Source organism: Melozone crissalis, unplaced genomic scaffold, assembly GCF_028551555.1.
Source record: "Melozone crissalis strain CALT ecotype California unplaced genomic scaffold, PUWL_Pcris_2 ptg000017l_1, whole genome shotgun sequence".
Taxonomy (NCBI): domain Eukaryota; kingdom Metazoa; phylum Chordata; class Aves; order Passeriformes; family Passerellidae; genus Melozone; species Melozone crissalis.
This window is the reverse complement of record NW_026535795.1, coordinates 1,274,199-1,293,278: the sequence shown is the minus strand read 5'-3', so window position 1 is coordinate 1,293,278 and position 19,080 is coordinate 1,274,199. Positions and strand designations below refer to the sequence as shown.

The 19,080-nt window shown below is 53.1% G+C and overlaps 1 protein-coding gene across 1 annotated transcript in view; it reads left to right on the top strand.

Moving 5' to 3' along the window:
- The first annotated feature begins 7,005 nt into the window (after positions 1 to 7,005).
- Positions 7,006 to 19,080, top strand: part of NFATC2 (nuclear factor of activated T cells 2) — a 120,952-nt gene continuing 108,877 nt past the window's right edge. Inside the window, exons 1-3 of the mRNA XM_054274882.1 lie at positions 7,006 to 7,165; positions 14,611 to 15,637; positions 16,973 to 17,141. Of these exons, the coding sequence (XP_054130857.1) occupies positions 7,006 to 7,165; positions 14,611 to 15,637; positions 16,973 to 17,141 (1,356 nt within the window). The remainder of the gene's footprint in view (positions 7,166 to 14,610; positions 15,638 to 16,972; positions 17,142 to 19,080) is intronic.

The following is a 19,080-nucleotide window of genomic DNA, read 5'->3' as shown; positions in this document are numbered from 1 at the left end:
GCCTGAGCTTGTCTCTGCTGGGAAGAAGGAAAACTTCTGCACAGAAGCCCCGTTGCTTTGAAAGGCTTTGCAGTTCCTGCAAGTTTTGTTTAAAAAGCACACACTGGGATTTTTAACATCATCCATATTTCTTTCTTACTCGCTCTCTAACTTTGTGCTCAACAATTAAGTGCTTGTGCTGCAGACTGAGAAAGCCGCAGAGCTGCCTTGGCCCGGAGCTGGGAGACGTCATGGATTCCTGAGTGTGAAGTTGCAGGAAAGCCCTCAGTTTGGGAGATGGAGCCGATCCAGGGGTTTCCATGGCACTGGGATAAACAGGAGGAAACAGTGAGGGAATCCCGTTATTTTACAGCATTCAAAGACTATAAACACTCGGAGCAGGGAAGGAAGTGGCCTTTCCCTCTCTAGTAACCCTCATCTCAGAGCAGAGAACTGACTTCACTTCAGGAACACGCTCAGCCCAGTTCGGATCCCTCTTTGCACCTCCAAACACTTACTGAGGAGGCGAGCAAGAGGGGTTCCCTCTGTCCGGGCGGCACTGCTTGAAGATGGTTTAAAGGCGATTTTTTCCCCCCTTTTTATTTTTTTAAATTTTTTTTTCTGCTATAGATTTTTTTTTTTTTTTGAAATTCCTGATGCAGCGAGAAACTGCCTGCAGGCTGGTACACTACCACCACATCATGAGGTCTATGGATCAAGGTAGGGTGTTGTGCTGCGTGTCCGGGCGCTGCGTGTGTGTCGCTCTGTCCGTGCCGCGGCTCCGGCCCGCCGGCAGCCGGGTGGGCAGGAGGGGTTCGCGGCCAGGAGGGCCCTCGGGGAAGGGACCGGGCTGCCTTTAGGTTTGCTTTGCTTTGAAGCGATCCGCCACGGCGATACAAATCCGTCTGGAGCAGCGTCCTTTAAACCGCAGCCAGAGGGACTCTCCTCATCCAAGCCATCACCCCGGAGCCTCGCTGACTAACGCGGCCGCTTAACCCTTGCGCCGCCCGCCCGGCCCGGGGGCTGGGGCCGGGGGCGCTGCCCGGGCCCGGCGGAGGCAGCGGCAGCGGCAGCGGGGCCGGGGCTCGGCTCGGCCCGCCCGGGGTGCGCGGGGTCCCGGCGGGGCCGGTGCCGCGGGCGGGGGCGCGGCCGGGTCGGGCGGCGGGCGGGGGTCGCGGCTGGGGGGGCGTGCGGGGTTACGGAGGAGGCAAGGGTTAAGAGTTAAGAGTTAAGGGTTAAGAGTTAAGCGTTAAGAGTTAAGGGTTAAGAGCTGAGCGCGGCGGGAGGAGGAGCCTGCCCCGCTGTCAGCCCCGGCCCGAGGCACCGGGCGCTCCGCAGCGCGGATGTGCCGCCGCTGGGAACGGGGCAGCCTTCGGGGATGCTGCGGCTCCCCCGGGCATCCTCCGCTGCGGCCCGGGGCAGGGCAGGGCAGGGCGCGGCCGGGCGGAGGCGGAGGGGCCGGGGCTCGCACGGAGCGGGACGCGGGGCACGGGGCACCTCTCCGGCCCGGGCGGAGGATGCTCGGAGCGGGGCAGCCCCCGCCGCCCGCAGCCCCGGCCCGCAGCGCAGCCGAGCAGCAGCGAGCCCGGCGCTCCCCGGGCGCTCGGAGCCGGGCGGGCTCGGCTGTGACGGCGCTGCCGAGCGGGACAGGGGCACGAGGGGCAGGAGGGGCACAGGGGAAGGCTCTTCCATCGGGCCGCTCCATCCCGGATTCCCCGTTCCCCCGCCCGCTGGCAGCGCCGCGCGGAGCTGAGTCAGAGGCGCGGAGGCTGCGCGGCTCCGGGGGACGGGGCAGCGGCGCGGCCGCTTTGAGGGCCCTTGGTAGCGATGTTTGTTTTCTCCGGCCGGAGCGAGCTCCCCGGGCACCTGCCAAAACACACTCGTTAACACCTACACCCAAAGGGGATCATCCGAGAGCTCCGATTCTCGGACAAGCCAATGGAAAGGCTCTCGAGTGGCTTTATACCGCCTCAGGATCAGGCCATTGCCCTGCCTCGTGTCTCCTCGCTTTCTCCAGACAAAACTCCCTCTCTCCTGAGCGCTCCAGCTGCTCTTAGTCACTCTCACAACAGCCCGTGAAAGTTATTTTCTGCGGAGCAGCAAAGGGAACAGGAGAATCCGTGCTCCTGCCAGGGACCTCACCTGCTGCAGGACAGCAGCACCAAACCCCAGGGCAGCACCGGGGGCAGCACCACAACCACCACAGTGCTGGGCAGCTCTGCTCTCCCCAGGGCCCTGCAGTCACACCCAGAAGGAAAAGCATTAATTTTATTTTTTATTTCCAGATGGAATATTTGAGACCACAGTAGCCAGTGGAGCAGTGCAATCAGTTGCACAGAGAGCCTTGAGATGCTCCAGAAGGAACGTGCTCCTGGGCCCAGAATGTATTTTTGCCTTATGCTTGCTCCTGTCAGTGGTGCAGGAGTGATTGGAGCAGTCCCTGCCCCTGACTGTCCTCTGTGCCACAAGGCTGCTCCCCACATTCCCACAAGGAAAAAGCAGCATGAAACTGCGAGGGGTTAATAATACATGGCATTTTTGGGATCAGTCTCTGCCTCTGGGAGGATTCCTGCACCCACAACAAAGTGTTGGAGTCTTACTAATGCAGGGTGTGTAAATGATGATGTGTTAATAATTTTAAGCCCTTATCCCCTTTTATGATTGGAGCAGGCTCAGGATGAGGAATGAGGGCTCTGCACAAACACCCTGCCAGCAAAAAGCTGCTTCGGTGGCTTTGCTCCCCGAGCTGGGCTTCAGCCAGGGCACAGACCTTGCCCAGGCGCCCACGGGTCCCTGTGCCACCCTGGGCTCCCAGGGCTGTGCATCCTCTGTCACTTGACCTTTCTCTCCACCAGCCTGTCCTGTGGGACAGCAGCCACAGCCAGCAAATGATTGCAGAGTCCTTCGTGCAGGGCAGGAATCACATTCACAGATGGGACCCTGTCAGAACTGGAGCACTCTTTTATAATATTCCAGCAGATATTCTAAGTGAAATTTCATCACTCATTTTTTAAAAAATAGCCAAGGATAATAATATCCTAGAACTTCTTTTCCACTACTGGTCTAATCTATTTTTTATAAAAACTATGATATGTGCATTCCTTTGGTTTGCCCAGCAGACTTCAGAACTTAATGGGAACGTGGAGATATGAGCAATTTTTCCATTGTCCTCTCTTGCCAAACCACTTTAAGCTTGAAATTGGGGGGTAATATCTCTGACTCAAGCTGACCCCAAAATTGAAAAGTAGTGTGTGTGCCTGTGCCTCTCAAAGGAACTACCAGATATTTCTCCCTTCTCTCTCCCTCCTTTTTTTTTCTCTAATAACACCCCCCACTCTCCAGACCAAGCAACCAGTCACTCACAGGCTGAGCTCATTTTAAAGAGCTTGGATTAAGTCCATGTGCAAGTTTTAGTTGCCTGTTAAATTTCTAATGCCTGCCACATACACCATTAGAACACTTAGATTTTTAAGACAGCATTGACTCATATTTTCTTTGGGGTTTAGCAGCTAAATAGACATGCAGCTTTCTTAATCCACTTTTTTCTACCTCTTTTTCTTTTAAAAAGTTTAATGTGACAGTATTGCAGTATTAGAGGTCCAGAGTAAATTATGTATCATGTGGGACAAATAATAATTAGCACAGACATTTCTGAGATCAAACAGAATTTCTTCCCCTCAGAGCATGCTCTGCTCCCTTGCATTGGTGAAGTTATTGGTGCAGGGAACACAGTGGGGCAGTACAAGTAGAAGCTGAAAATAGTAAATGAGAAGTTGCATTGGCAGTGCATTTAAACACCGGGAAATACGTGGAGCACTCTCTAACTCCCAGTCAGTATTACACCAGGAGTGCTCTCTGTAGCTCTGGTTTTGGATTCCCCGTCCCCCAGCACCTCGGTAGCCCAGGATTCACATTCTTCCGAAGTTTTATTGAAGTGCAGCCCTGCCAAGGGGCAGCACGGATCCAAGTATGTGGAAAAGGGCTGCTCCCATGCTGCAGTTCCCTGAAATGGCAGCACAGCGATTTCCAGCCCTGCTCTGTGTGCAGCCTGCTGCAAGCATACGTGGCTGCTATTTCTGTTAATGCTGCCAAGGACAGGCTTTGCTTCAGTCCTTCAAACACCTTTTTGGCTCGTGAAAACAGCTTTATAGAAAAACCCCAGAGCTAGGGCTGACTCCTGGATCCCAGGGTGGGTGCTGAGAGCCTGAGCAGAGCTCCATGACCCTGACACAGGAGAAATGCATGGAGGATCCTTGGGGAAAGGAAGGCTCTGATGTGAAAAAGATTGAGATTTAGGAACACCAAGCAGTATTTCTGTGTTTTGGGCACTGTACTCCAGCCTTTCACTCCAGCCCTAGTGAAAATCAAGCTTTGGGAAGCATTTGTCACATTGTTTGGGTTTTTTCTTTGATGTTTCTGAGTGTATATGCCGTGCTGAGGAGCCCACACTCTATTTAAGTGTAGGAGCTTCCCTGCCTTTCCTTCACCACTAATTATTAATGACAGACTGTGGGCAGTATTTGTCAGTTATGCAGTTATTAACAGCTAAAACTTAATTTATAATGTTTTATTTTCACTGTGGGCTCAAACCCCACTCAGCCTTTGGAAAGCTCCAAAAACTGCAGCTGTCACTCGAGCTGGATTCTGCAGCTACCAACGGCTTCATGCCCCTCTAATATTTAGGCCAGATCCGCGTTTTGTGCATTTGTAACATTTCTGCTGGAAATAACACGCAGGTAGGTGCAAACCCAGCCCACAGAGCGCTCCAAGCCACATGTCAGTGCTCTCAGAGCGTGTGGGAACTCTGTTCCTGCAGGCTCTGAGCAGTGACCATACGGAGGGTGTCCTGGTGTGCCCTGCAGGGAGGAGCAGCGGGCACACTCTGCATTGCAGCCTGGTGCCTCTCGCTCCCTGACATCTGTCAGGCTGGCTGCTGGGCAAAAATCCCCGGATCCTATAAGCTGAGCTAATTCCTGCGTTTCTCTAGCACCTTTCTCACTGCTGTCCTGTCGCCCTCGCTCCTGGGCAGAGGCAGGGCTGATGATTCTGTGCGTCAGCACTGACACGCTGCTCCTGGAAAGCAAAAGGTACAATTTCCATTTGTGGAGCATTACTAATCACAGGAGTAGCTGAGGGTAAGTTTGAAGCTTCACATAGGAAGCAAAAGATGGGATAGAGCTTTAGCAGAAGCCAGGGTAATCTCTCCATGCCCTCCTGCCAATCACCTGTATCTCACTTGAAAAGCCCAAAGTTTTTGTGCCATTTCCTTCTGAGGCTAATCCAATTGATGCTCTCCAGTCGTGCTCCGTGTGGTGTCAGCTGTGAGGATGACAGCTCTCTTTAGTGCTAAGCCAAGATCAGCAAGTAGATTTTGTTTTTCTAATGAATTTTAAATAGAAGAGGCAATGATAAAAGGCCAGTGCTCAGCAAAGGGTTAGGATCACTGGATAACAGATACAAACAATCCAATTTAATAGATGTTTAAACAATTCAGAACAAGCCAGGCTGTCAGAGAGAGTAGCACAGGTTCCCCAAAGGGCTGCCAGTGTCTGTGAATCCCTCAGTGAACATTCCGTCTGCAGGCTCACCTGCCCTTTCTGACAGGCACTTCTCCCTGTCCCCTGGCACCTTCCAGTAACAAATTAATGCCACAAGGCCTGACTGGTGTGAGTGCTGCCCACCTGGCCTGGTGCAGCCTCCCAGCCCTGTGTGGTGGTTCTGCTCACACACAGGTGCCCCAGGAGCTGCAGGGGGACCTGCCAGTCCTGGGCTTCTCCAGAAACTCAGTGAAGAACCTGACTGCAAACTGCAGGGAAAGCCTGCGATCTTGTCCTCTGGATGAGCACAGGATGGAGCAAAAGGGTGTGATGAGAATCATTTGTCATTACTTGGCTGGACACATTAATGAGAAAGGCAGTAGGTTATAAACTCCACTGCAGAGATTCTGGTTCATGTGTGCTTTAAAACAGACTTTCTGTGACCTTGCACAAGTAACGTAACTTACAGATTAGTCTTGCAGTTAATGCCGCTGTGCCGACAGGCTTAGCAAATAAAAACAAGCTGAAGTAAACACCAAAATACCTTTTTAATGATCTTGGTCCCTCAGCCTTTGCCTCCCTGCCCTGTCTACAGACTGGGAGCATTTTTCAAACTCACAGACCTGCTGACAGCCATCGGCACACTCATAAAGGGCAGCACACAGACAGGTAAGCGAGGGAACCGCAGCTGGCTGAGCACACAACCCAGGGTCCCCTGTCACCACGAGTGAAGTCACTGCTGCTGGTAGCGCTGCCCCGGGGGCAGGAGGCTGTCGCAGGGCCAGGGCACACGGGATGAATGCAGTCAATGTGGTGGAGGTGCCGGAGGACCTGGGGGAGCTGGCAGCACCCGGCTGTGGTCAGCAGGGACGGCGGCGAGCGCCCATCCTCTGAAACGCTGTTTGTGAGCGAGGCAGGAGGAGAACAGAGCCCTTGTGCACGGTGGGCCCGGTGCCTGTAAAGGTGCCCCAGCTGGGAGAGGCTGTGCTGCGCCCACAGGGAGCACATGGCGCGGGATGCGCGAAGCCCGCACAGGCAGGGGCACGGCCGCGCAGAGCGGGGCTGGGGCAGACAGCCGGTCACAGCGAACGAGGGGCACCAGGGCGGAGATGCTCGGCCAAGGGTCCCGTTTGTGGAGCCCCCGAGCCGGGCCAGCCCCGTTATCCCGGCGCTGCTGCCGCGGGCGCGGGGCCCGTGCGGTGCTGCCGGGCCGGTGCCGGCTCCTCCCCGGGGGCGGCCCCGGCGCAGGTGGCTGAGAGGAGCAGGAAGCTGCCCCGCTGCCGCCCGTGCCGTGCCGTGCCGCCCGGGGCTCGCCGCCCGCACCCACCGTCGGGGCAGCGCGCCCGCCGCAGCTTCCCCGGCCCGGGCATTTATTTCTTGGCGTTTCCTCCCGTTGTTCTCTCCGTTTCCCCGCTGTGACCGCCCGGCTCTCGCTGCCGGAGGCTCCGCCGGGTCGCGGCTCTCGGGGCAGCCCCGCTCCCGGGCCGCCATGAGCGCCGCGGGCCCCGGGCCCGGGCCCGGCCCCGACCCCGGCCCGCAGGAGGGGGGCCCGGGGCCCGGCCCCGGCCCGGCCCGGCCGGACAGCCCGCAGGAGGAGCTCGACTTCTCCATCCTCTTCGACTACGACTACGACTACAAGCCGATCGAAGGTTGGTGAGGGGCCGCCCGGGCGCGGCGGAGCCCCCGGCAGCTCCTCGGGGCCGGCCCGGCAGGCGGGGCTGGGCCGCGGCCGTCGGTGCTGCTGGGCCGGCAGGTGCCTGCCCGGGGCCGCTGCACCGAGCGGCTCGGTGTGAGCCGGGACGGAGCCGAGCGGCGCGGTGTGAGCCGGACTGCAGTGTCGGGCCGGCCGGGCACATCGCCGCTATCCCCGGGCCGTGCGGCCGGCAGGGCAGCGGAGGCGCTCGGCACAGCCCGGCCGGGCTCTCGCTGTCCCCGCACCGTGCCCAGGCAGCTCCCGGGCAGCCGGAGCGCTGGGGCGTGCAGCCCTCGGAGCCGCTGCCCGCCCTGAGCAGCCCTCGGAGCCGCTGCCCGCCCTGAGCAGCCCTCGGAGCCGCTGCCCGCTCTGTGCGCCCTCGGAGCCGCTGCCCGCCCTGAGCAGCCCTCGGAGCCGCTGCCCGCTCTGTGCGCCCTCGGAGCCGCTGCCAGCCTTGAGGCCGACCTGCCTGCAGCCATGGCTCCAGCCTGGGGACAAACAGCACCAGCTTAAGTTAAAATCGAGAAAAAAAAAAAAAAAAAAAAGAAAGCTTTGCAGGCTGTTCTGCTTTTTTGGGCTTATGCTGTGATACTTAAAAGAGCAGCGGCAAGTGTTCCCTGACTTTCTAAATTTTAGTTCGGTCTGTTGATGGTACTAAACAGGGATGCTTCCCATAAAGTATAGATTTGTGTAAACAAGACAAAGCCGAAAGGGAGGACCCAGAGGAATGATTTGTTGGGATGTTGTCTCTAAGATACATTGGTTTGGATTCTACTCAGTGGAGAGCTGGTGTTTCCCTAGGGTGTCTCAAAGATGTTGTGTTCCTCTGAAGGAGGAGACCTTTGAGGCCTGAGTCGTGGTGTCGTCAGTGAAATGGAGAGTTGTTGCTGAGTTTTATTCTCTCTGTCCTTGTTTAAGTGTACAGATGTCCACCAGCATCGAAGCTGACTGGGGATGGTTCATGCCAGCAGGTGGACAAAGCTGAATTTTCTTTCAAGGTTTCATGTAGATCAAAATAAGCTACAATAAATCCACGATGGGGAGCGGTTAATGGTTTTAATGAAAATACACTGAATGTCAGTGAAAGCTTCAGATGCTGGTGTGTTCACATCTTTACAGTACACAGTGCTGCTGTGAAGCCTTTAGTGGGAAGTTCTACAGAATATAATCATACGTAGGTGGGGGTAGAAAGTTTAATCTTCAAACCACATAAATGCAGAGCAGCGTGTGCTTGTTGTAGAAGTAACTTCCTTCTTGAGCCTGCTTTCTTCACTTTTGAATGACTGGAAACCATAATTAGTAGTAATTTTGTTCCAAAGATGGAAATCATTAGCATTAAAACAAAAAAAAGATCCCAACCATATATATGAGCATTGTAATCTGGAGAACATTCTCCCTGGCTTTGAAAAGGCAGCAGCTCCAGCCTGTAAGCAATCCAGGATACATCCGCAAGCTTTAATGTACAAAAGATTAAAGCGTGTTTACACGAGAGCAGAAAATGGTCAATTTCTGAGCAAGGGCTTTGTCCACATGCTGCTGGTAACTGATGCTCATTGTTCATGTGCAGTCCTGGCCTCATCTGAACTGCACTTGGGCAAACAGTCCTGTGCAGAGCAGGATTCAAAGTGGAACCAAAACCAAAGGAGTGGGTCCCAGCTCTTCAGTCTGGTTCCTGCATTTGGTTCCTGCCTCCCGGCCTGGGCTGCTCCACCCACTGCTCATGACAAGTCCTGAAATAACACATCTATAAGCATGCTAAAAAGGATTTTTGAAATTTAAAAAATGCAGGAAAATGTAAATTTTGGGCTCTAGGAATAGACTGAGGTGAACATTTATTGCTGATAAACAATTTTTTGAAAGGTTGGAATTTGGTAGTATCTATCTAAAGTTGTGTTTTAAAAGTAGGACCTATGTCACAACTTGTTGTCATGGGGATGCCAGAAATCTCCTTCCTGAAAGTGTCTGGCATTCAGTAGTGCTTGTGTGTGCCATGGACTGATATAAAAGCAACAGGGAAAAGAAGGGTCAACAAAAACCCTGCAGTCAATATTGTTAATATTAGATGTTCCTCTTGAAGCCAGCTATTTCCATAAGCAGCAGTGCTGTACAGAGTGCTTTTTACCTTTACTTGCCAGACTTTAATTAGCAATATTCTCAGGATTTGCAAACAAGAAACATCTGCTGAACTCAGGGGCCTGTCCAGGTAAACAGGATCTGGGATTGTGGGCAAGGCATGCACTGCTTTCAAGGGGAAGGTGTGATTTCATTTGGCCATTGAGGATGTTTTCTGCGTCCTTTGAGCACAAAAGTATGGGATGCATTCCCTGCAGAGTTCCTGTGCAGGTGTTGGTAGTGGTATCAGTGATAGCCCAAAGTTTAGCTCGTTTCAGACATGCCAGGTGAGTTAATGAGCGTTTCCAAACGAGCTCCTGCAAACAGGGCTCCCCGAGGAGCGAGTTCTGATGGCTGCTGGGTGTGCTCTGCCCTCACACCTGTGTCTGGCTGCTGAGAGACAAAATGCTGAGCTGCAGACAGTGCTGTGCTCCAGCAGCTCCCTCGGGTTTGCTGTGGGATGATCTGCTGAGAGGTAAAGCTGCCACTTCATTTTTAATGCCTGAGCTCAGCCCTTCTGGGAGCTGATGCTCTGAGGGGTGTTCTGCAAATCCAGACAAAGCCTGTGTTTAAATAAGATTCCAGATGAAACCCTGCCCTGACAGCAGGTAAGAATACAGATGGGAAGGAGTATTTTCTGGAGGCTCAGGCCCTTGCTGTAGCTCATTAGACTCTGAGACTGCATCTGGTGATATGGATCTACAAGGTCTGTGTGTGCGTAGTGTAGGGAGGGGAAGCAGGGAGCATCCATAAATATTAATATTCCTCCAAATGCTTGTTTGTATGTAGACAGGCTCCCAGGGACATTGCCATGTCTTGTAGGTGTCAAGCCCTGAATAATTTGCCTCGTGCCTTTTTTTCTTCTCCCAGATGCAAAGCTATTAAAAGGAAAAAAAACCTGAAAGTGCATGCAGTTGGGTCCTGGGGCTGGCTCAGGAACACAGGAGGCAGTGTTCAGCGCTGCCATAAGGAAACAAATATGCACATCTACCAGAGAATTCCAGATTTCACTCAGGAAACCAGCTCTCACTTGGAGCTTCCAAGCAGTTAGTGTAAATAACAGACAGCTCAGCTTTTGAAAAATGCAAAGAAGCTCTGGACTGGCCATTCAAATGACAATAAGCAAGTTAATTAAGAAAAGCAAATGGACTCTTTTCCTTATGCAAATAAGGGACTCCAGTTCAATCCCGGGAGCTGCAGCCAGCGGATGCGAGGTCAGAGCCCAGCTCGTGCCCCTGGCCTGCACAGGGCTATCTTTAGCTTTTCCTAGAGCATGGTTTGGATAAACCCAGTGTGGAATGCAGCTGCTGGGTGGGCCTTTATTCCCGCATTTCATGCTAATTGTCACATTTGGCTGAGTGGTGGCTTTGAAGGCGCTGCCTTGTTTCAGACCAGCGCAGGGTGGCCGTCCCCAAGCCATGTGTGCTCACCCTGCTGTGGCCCTGCCCTTGGGCAGCCTCGGGAGCCTTTTCCTTTTCACCATTCAGAGATGTGTGAAAGGGAGTTTGGTAAATGAAGGGTCATGTCCTTTGGAGCTGAAATCCCTTGATGTCTTTCACCTGTGGTTCAGCTCTCCCTGGGTTCCTGAGGGCACTCCTGAGGGTCTCCCCCTGGGGAGGCTGCCTGGCTTCCCCAGGGCTGGTGGGGCTGTGTCTGCACCCTTCCTGGGCCGGGCCAGAGGAGCTCTTTGGTGGTTATTTGCAGTACAGGGGCATCCAGGGCCCTGCTGTGGTGAGAGAAACAGTAATGGGTGTAAGATCTGTGGGGAAAAGGGGCAGTGAGAGCTGGCAGCTTGTGGGCAGTTTGGGTGGGATCCCAGAGGGCTTGGGCATCACACTGCTCTAGGAAGAGGAGTGAGTGACACAGGGAAGGGTGTTTGCTGACAGCAGAGCTGACTGAGAGCACGAGGAGGTGCCGGTGCTGCCTGGGTGTGAGACTGGCTTTCCTTCAACCCCCTGTGAAAGCAGAAGGATCCTTTGGTACTGAATCAGAGGGTGAATCAGCAGTGAAACCTCAGGCTGGGAAATGCTTGAGTGCAGGGATGGGGGAAATGCTGGAGCTGCCCGTGCTGAGGGCTGCCTGTGAGATCTCCATCAGAACAGCAGTGGAGAGAACGGTGCTTTCTGGAGTATTGCAGCCTGTGTTCTGGGGTGCAATATGCAGAAATGGACGAACTCTGGGTGCTGGCACAGCCTTGGGAGCAAAGCTTATCTCTGAGTTGCTTCATTCCTTGGAAAACACCTCTGCTGGGCTGATCCATGCCGTACCTGTTCTCTGTAAGGGCTCTCCCTCCCTGGGAGCTCAGCTGGAGGGTGGCAGGGCTGTTCCTGCCATCCCAGTGTGGCAGAGGGCCAGCAGTGTGAGGTTTGCTGCCCTGAGCTCCTGCTGCCCTACCCAAGCTCACCTTGGCAGCTCAGGGAGAAGCTTTACTGGTGCTGGGGCCGTCTGCCTGGAGCCAGTGCTGTGTCCTGGGCTCTGTGTCCCCATGGCAGCTGCAAGGGCAGGGAAAAGCAGCCGAGCTGCTGGCCAGCGTCCTGTGCCCTCACAAGGGCAGGGCTGGACGCTGCTCACAGAAGCAGCTGCTGGTGATGCTCCTCTCCCGGGCTCTGCCCTGCCCTTTCCTCGAGCAGATTCCTGACCTCAGCCGAGCTGGCCGGAGCGGAGCAGCCGGTCCCCTGCTGCTGAAGCAGCGGGCAGCATTCCTGCTGATTTCCATGGAAGGGCGTTTATTTGTGGGAGCAGCCGTCGCTGTTCAGTGAGGTCAGAGCCGCTGCAGCATCCCCGCGTTGCCGTGGGGACAGAGCCGTGGGCAGAGCGGCGGGACAGTGCCGGCATTGTGCCGCTCCCGCAGCCCCGGCCCAGCCCTGAGCCAGGCCCGGCTCTCCCGGCACGGCACGGCCCGGCCCGGGCAGGGCAGGGTGTGTGCCCGCCGTGCCCACGGGCAGCGCTGACAGCGTGCCATGCGGGGAGGGTAAATAAACATCGCTGCTGCTGGAGCTGGGGGTGTTTGCTGGGCTGTGTCCCGCTGCCAGGGCAGGCTGCGGCTTGCTCTGTGTGTGTGAGCGTTGTTATTCGCACCTGGGGCAGTGCCAGGCTGAAAGCGCTCTCTGAAACGCGGTGTTTCAGGGCTAAGCTGGGAGAATGTGCGCTGTCTGAAGCCCGGGTTTTGATGGGCTGTCACTGTGAGTAAGGGGTGTGTTCTTTATGCAGCAAACTTTTAAAATTACACGTGCACATACAAATACATGTGCGTTTCCCATACCAAACATGAGCCTCCCCCCACTGGCTTTGCTGCTGGCTGTGTTGAGTTTTGGTTCTGTACCTGTTGTACCTGGCACAGATAATTCAGTTTAAGGTGTGGGGAGCGGCTTTAGCTGTGGGTGTGCTGCACAGGGAGCTGACAGACTCACCTGTTCCTTGACGTGAAGCTGCTCAGCCTGGAGAGGTTTCTGCTCCTGCTGGTGCACAAACCCTGCCTGGAGCCTGGCATCCAGCCTGGCCCTGCCTGGGGCTGGTTTTGCCCCCTGGCATCAGCTGGAAAGGGGCTGGTTGTCCCCAGAGCATGCTTTGAGGCTGTGGGGGTGTGTTGCTCTGCTCAGCGTGCAGACATGACGAGTTCTGTTCAAAGGGGATCTCAGCAGCAATCTCGAGGCTCGATGTGTCAGACCTGAGTGATGGGGATGACACACTGCTCCCGAGTGCCAAAGCTCTGAAATCAACGGCGCTAAAAATACGTTTGGCTCACAATTCAGTGACTCGTTGCTGTTTTCCTATCCCCAAACCAGCTGTGTGCTGGGATTAAAAGCCAGAGGGAACCTTAAGAAATGTGCAAGTTGGGCTGTCGTGTGCAGCTCCCCTCCTGTCCCAGCCATTCTGTGTGTTGGTTTGTTTGCTCGGCTCTTGGGGTTTCCCGCTGAACACAAAGGCTCAGCAGTTCCTAAAAATGAACAGAAGCCTGCTGAAAATAAGTCAGAATCTCTCTGCATGTAGAAGTTTCACTGGGAACTTCTGCTGCTTTTGCAGAAAGCACAGTCAGCTCCTGCCTGGCTTTCTGTGTGGTATTTTCTCATGGGAATTGCTGTCTAATGTCATGTAGGAGTTAGACAAAATGCTGGAGCAGTAATTTAAATATTTAAATGAAACCTTCTGCCTGTGACATGCACTGATCTGTGCCCAGAGTGAGCAGATAGGGTGAATTAATCCCAAATTGTGGAGCTATTTCTGGTATTTCCTGCTGGAAACACTGAAATCTTTAAAAACATATACAAATCCTGGTAATGTTTTGCATGTTTTTGTGTCATGACAAATATTCTTCAGCTCCAGGGGCTGATGTCCATGGGAATGCCTGCCATGGCTCTCTGGGATGCCACTGCCATTGCGCACCCTCAGGTGCTGGGACCAGGCTGGAGCTGGGCTCTGCAGTGCTGAGAATTCTGTGTTCCCTGGAAGCATCCCTGTGCTCTGCAGCCTGGGCAGAGTTTGCAAAATGGGAATCTCTGAAAACTGAGGGGTTTTGGTACCAGCAGAGAGAGAGAGTTCTACTGAACATTTACTTGTTATTGTGTATTTTATAATCCCTGTCTGAAAATGTTCCCTGGGCTGAAATGGGAATGGGATTGCCCTTAACCACAGGGCTGGATTCTTTCTCCCTCTCTCTTCTCTAACAAATATTTGTGACTGTGTTTTCTGACTCACATGAAACCTGTCACCAAACTTGCTGTCATGATGCAGAGCCAAACAAATCATCACACAGAACTGACTTTTCAGTTTAAGAGTTTGAGCTCAGCTTGGGTTCATGAAGCCTTTCCTGGCTGGGTTTGGATGTGTAAAGAAGGTGTTTCTCCCTTCTCCAAAAGCTGTTCCTCAACATTTGGTTTTGTGTAGACCTGTTTGGAAGCGGTTTTGTGGTGTGCTGGTTTCAGTCCAGCTCCTGGTTGGCAAAATGTGACCAAAGTCACAGCACCCGGGTGTCCTTGGCAGGAGGCTGTGGACAGAGGGGCTGACACGCTGCTCACCTGCCCAGGGCATCCCTCAGGTGAGGCTCAGGCAGCAGGAGCCTGGCTGGAGGTGTTTGCAGTGCTTCTGTCCGTGCTGCACCTGCCCTGAGCACTTGAGCTCCCCTGGCTCTTAATCCAGTACTTCTCTCAGGCATTAACTGCAGTGAAAAAGAATGAAATAATAAGCTAATATCAGATCACAACCAGTTTATAAGTATGCATTTTTTTAATCCGTGATTGCTCAGCTTCTGTAACAATATTTACAGTCTGAAAGAGACCCTTCTTTTTCCAGAAGAACCGACTCCACATAAAACCAGCAGCCCACCCTCTGGAGTTACATACGCTCATGATGTCTTGGACTGTGGCCTCAAGCCATGCCCCCTGCCTTTTCCTAGCCTTGCTGCAGATCCCATGGGCAGATATGGACAGCCAGATAGCATAGGGCCAACACCTACTCACCCTGCCAACGCCGCAGGGGCCTCTGCTCCGAGCCCTAGGATTGAAATAACTCCATATCATGAACTGATCCATTCGGGGGGGCCCTTCCGCAGCAGAGACACAGATGTTCTGTTGGCAGAACATCAGCCAAACTCAGCCACCACTAGCCCCAGGGTTACCCTGCCTGTCCCTGGCTTTGAGGGCTACAGAGAACCACTGTGTCTGAGCCCAGCTAGTAGCGGCTCCTCTGCAAGTTTCATTTCAGAGACAAATGTATCTCCTTGCACGTCTCCATGTGTTTCACCAAATAATGGTCCTAGTGATGACCTTTGTCCGCAGTTTCAAAACATCCATACTCATTATTCTCCTAGAACCTCTCCAATAATGTCACCACGAACAAGCACCACGGAGGAAGCCTGCTTGGGACGCCACTCACCATCTCCCTGTCCCAACTCAAGGTCCTCGTCGCCGGGTGCGAAGCGGAGGTTCTCTTGCACGGGGCTCTACGGCGCCCAGCTGCCCTGCTCCTCGCCCCGGCAGTCCCGGAGCCCCTCTCCACAGCCCTCTCCTCGCCTGCCCCCGAGAGAGGACGCCTCTGCAGCCACTTACACGCAGCTGGCCAGCGCTGCCCTCGCCATGGATGCTATGAGCAGCCTTCCCACGGATCCCTCCTGCGGCGTCCCCACCAAGATCTGGAAAACCAGCCCCGATCCTTCGCCCATGGCTTCCCACAAAAACAGCATTCCGTGTCACGTCTTTCAGACTGTCGACTTCCACGGGCCTTGTGAGCAGGAGGACAGGAGAAACTCGGCCCCAGAATCCATTCTGTTGGTGCCTCCATCCTGGACGAAGCAGCTGGTGCCTGCAATACCAATCTGCAGGTATGTAATCCTTCCTGTGGGTGTGTTTTCCATGTTTTTCATGGTTTGGTGTCCTCTGTCATGGCTGATGATCCCTAGGGAGGGTTTTCCTGGGCAGGCCAGAGCCGAGTGCTCAGGGACAGCACTGGTTAATGGGAGCCTGGTCCACTAGGATTCTGAGATGAAAAAGTCAGGGCTTTGAAGAAACGTCACCAAAGAGGTTCATTGATAGCACAGTACACTACACATTTCCAAATGATTTGTCTAGATAGCAGATTGCAGACAGCCTTTGACAAAGGCTGAACACTCTGGTGCCCTCCTGCTGCTCTTAAAATTTGTAAAGTCCCTTACAAATTTCCATTAAGGACGAAAATTCTTGAAGTAATGCTTGATTCCAAACAGGGCTCACTGCTCCAGGTCAAACTGAGCATTCGGTCAACTCTGGTGACTTTGTGTTGGTTGTCACTTTGTCAGTTGTCCCTTAGCCCAAATCTCAGCCCTCCATTGTCTGGCTCTGTGGCATCTGCCAGGACTGAGGGTGCCAAGTGTGTGACTCTGCTCCCAGTCCCTGCTGGCACCCTGTCAGTGCCATCCTGCTGGCTCTGAGGCTGGCCCAGGGTGTTCCTGACCTGCTGAACACAAACTGTGAGTGAGAGAGCACAGGCTGTGACTTCCTTGGCTTGTCAGACCGGTCCTGGCAGCAGCCTGTGCTCACAGAGTGAGAGTGGCTTAAAATCCAGTGCAGGCTTTGGTTGTACCTTGCAGTGTATTCATTTCATGTCATAAACCCTTATGTATTTTCATAACAGGAAAACTAGTACCAGGTAAGAATGTTTAGCATTTTATTGATGTGCATTTTCATATTTATGGAAATCTTACAACTGTTAATTTACACAACTGGTAGGTAGTGGCAAATGGAGTTAATATTTCACAATATGTATGCTGTGATCCAAGCTGCAGACACACAGCAAAAGCTAGATAAAAGAGGGGGATCTTTGGAAAAACCAAAGCTTGGTAAAAGAGGGGGATCTTTGAATAAACAAAAGCTAGATAAAAGAGGGAGGTCTTTGAATAAATAAAAGCAAGGTAAAAGAGGGGGATCTTTGAAAAAATGTAACTGCTACAGATATTTCTGTTTAAGAAACAGAAATATCTTACCCTCTTCTGCAAGGTGATGGGCCCACAGAAATTGTCCTCTCAGCAGAGCTTGCAGTCAGGTGTGAGCAGTCCAGCAGAACCTCATGGGAGCCTCCTGGACGTTTCAGGTGGGGCGCTGGGAGGAAGGAGGGAGCAGGATTTGAGAAATGAGGTTCTCAGGAGTCTCCCTGTTGGTGTGTGACTCTCTCTGTGTCCCAGCCTGCCCGTGCAGTCCCTGCCTCCCCTGGAGTGGCCCCTGTGCAGCCAGTCCGGCCCCTACGAGCTGCGCATCGAGGTGCAGCCCAAGCCCCACCACCGCGCGCACTACGAGACCGAGGGCAGCCGCGGCGCTGTCAAGGCTCCCACCGGCGGCCACCCCGTGGTCCAGGTAAGGCCTGGGGGTCTCCTGGAGGAAAAAGGGGGGCAAGTTAATCTCTGAGATGCTCTCTGGGGGCTGTCCCTGAAAGAGGAGCTCACCCTGTGAGCCTTGGGATGTGCTTAAAGGGTGTGAGCTGAGCTGCGGTGAAGTCCAGGACTTCGGGAAGGTTGGTTTGGATTGGCTTCTGAAAGCTCAGAAACGTGGGCAATGTATTTGCTGCTTTTTCTGGGCTGTATGAACCTCGTGTGATCCCCTGTCATGACTGTCATGAGGTGCCTGGGAAGTCACTGCTGAAGCAAGTGAGCAAAATTCAGGCTGCCATGGTGGAGAGAATGAATTCGTCCCCGTGCTGACCTGAGAGCTGAATGAGCTGAACCCTTCTTCTGTTTGGAGTGTGAGCAGCTTTTCCTTCACCTTTCAAAGGGCGGTATAAAATACTGGCTGAGTAGCTGCAGTGTCCCAAGCGGGGGCACATCAGTCATTTCCCTCATTTCCCCTGTTTTCAGCCCATGTTTCCTGAAGGAAAGCCAAAGCCAGGCTGGGGTCGGGGCTGTGCTGTGTCACTGCGAGAGTGCTGGAAGGATGTGTGGAAGCTGAGCAGGTCAGCCACAGCTTCAGCCCTCACTAAACAAAGTTGGCTGCATCCCACAGATGTTCCTGACACACTCAGGGCTTGCAGGAACCAGGAAAACATTAACATTTATGTGTAATTTCAAGCATGTGATCAATACCACTAATTTCACTGGGTTGATTTGTGCTTAACTTCAAGCATATGTTCAGTATTCCCCTGCAGGCTCATCCCCTTTTAAAATCAAGCCATAAATTGTTAAATCAATGAATTTGTTTGCTTTGATGGAGCTGGACTTACATGTATGGCCTGGGTATTTGAGTAGAGGGTGCAGGGTAATAATAAACAGCAGTCCCATTTGCCATACCTCAGAAATGCAGGATTTTGGTTTGGGTCTGACGAGCTCACAGCCTCCTGTGGCGTGTTTGAAGCTGCCTAGAAGCAGGAATGATAGCAATCAGCACTTGCTCCTTTCTCAGTTTGGCTGCAACTACAGTATCACTTACCCTCCCCAGGTATTCCTCTCAACAGGGTCCTTATTGCAGCGAAGGAGTTTTTGTGACATGGGCAAATAGAATTTGTTTCCTTCCTGCAATCAATATCAATCAAAGAGGCATTTAGATTTTCTGTTGAGGACAGGAACCAATATTGCTGGTTTTATCATAATTTGCCATCAAGCTTCAGGATCTAAAACTATAAATTCAAATGTCCACTTGAGTTCCCTGAGCAGATGTGCCTCTGCACAGCTGGGCCTGCATCTGGGGAAAATATGGACAGTTTCTTTCTGAAGGTTTCTTGTAAAGCTGGAAGTATTTGTTGAATTTGTGTTCACTTGAACATAACCAGGTTCATATGGATGCCAAGTAATGAGATAGTTGCACCTGTATGGTTTATGACATCTCAGACCGGGGGAGGCTAGTAAAATCCAAAGTTTTCATGTCAGAAGTTATTTGGCTTCAGGGGATCTTTTTTTCCCCTCTCTTTCTTTCCCCTCTGTGAAGTTTTACTTTTGTCTTCTTGTTGGATGTAAACAGAGTGTTTTTCTAAAATACAATCCCTTTTGAAACAAATCTGATTTTAAAAAAGCCTTCAATTAACCCTCCACATGACTAATTACCCCTCTGAACCTGCTGGCAGAAGAGGTCTTGGCTGGTTTTTGCAGCACAGTGCTGCCCTGCAATATTTATTTTTTGGAAAATGCATTTTGCATGCAGATTTCTTCTTCTGGGTGCTCTGAAGCTACAGACCAGCAGATCTCATATCCTCCAAGCCTTATCTTGTGGTTTATCTTTCTGATGCCGCTTCCTCTTCTTCACGCGTCACGGCCCGAGTTTGCGCTCCAGGCTCTGCGCTCCAAGCGTGGCAGGAGAAGGGCTGGTG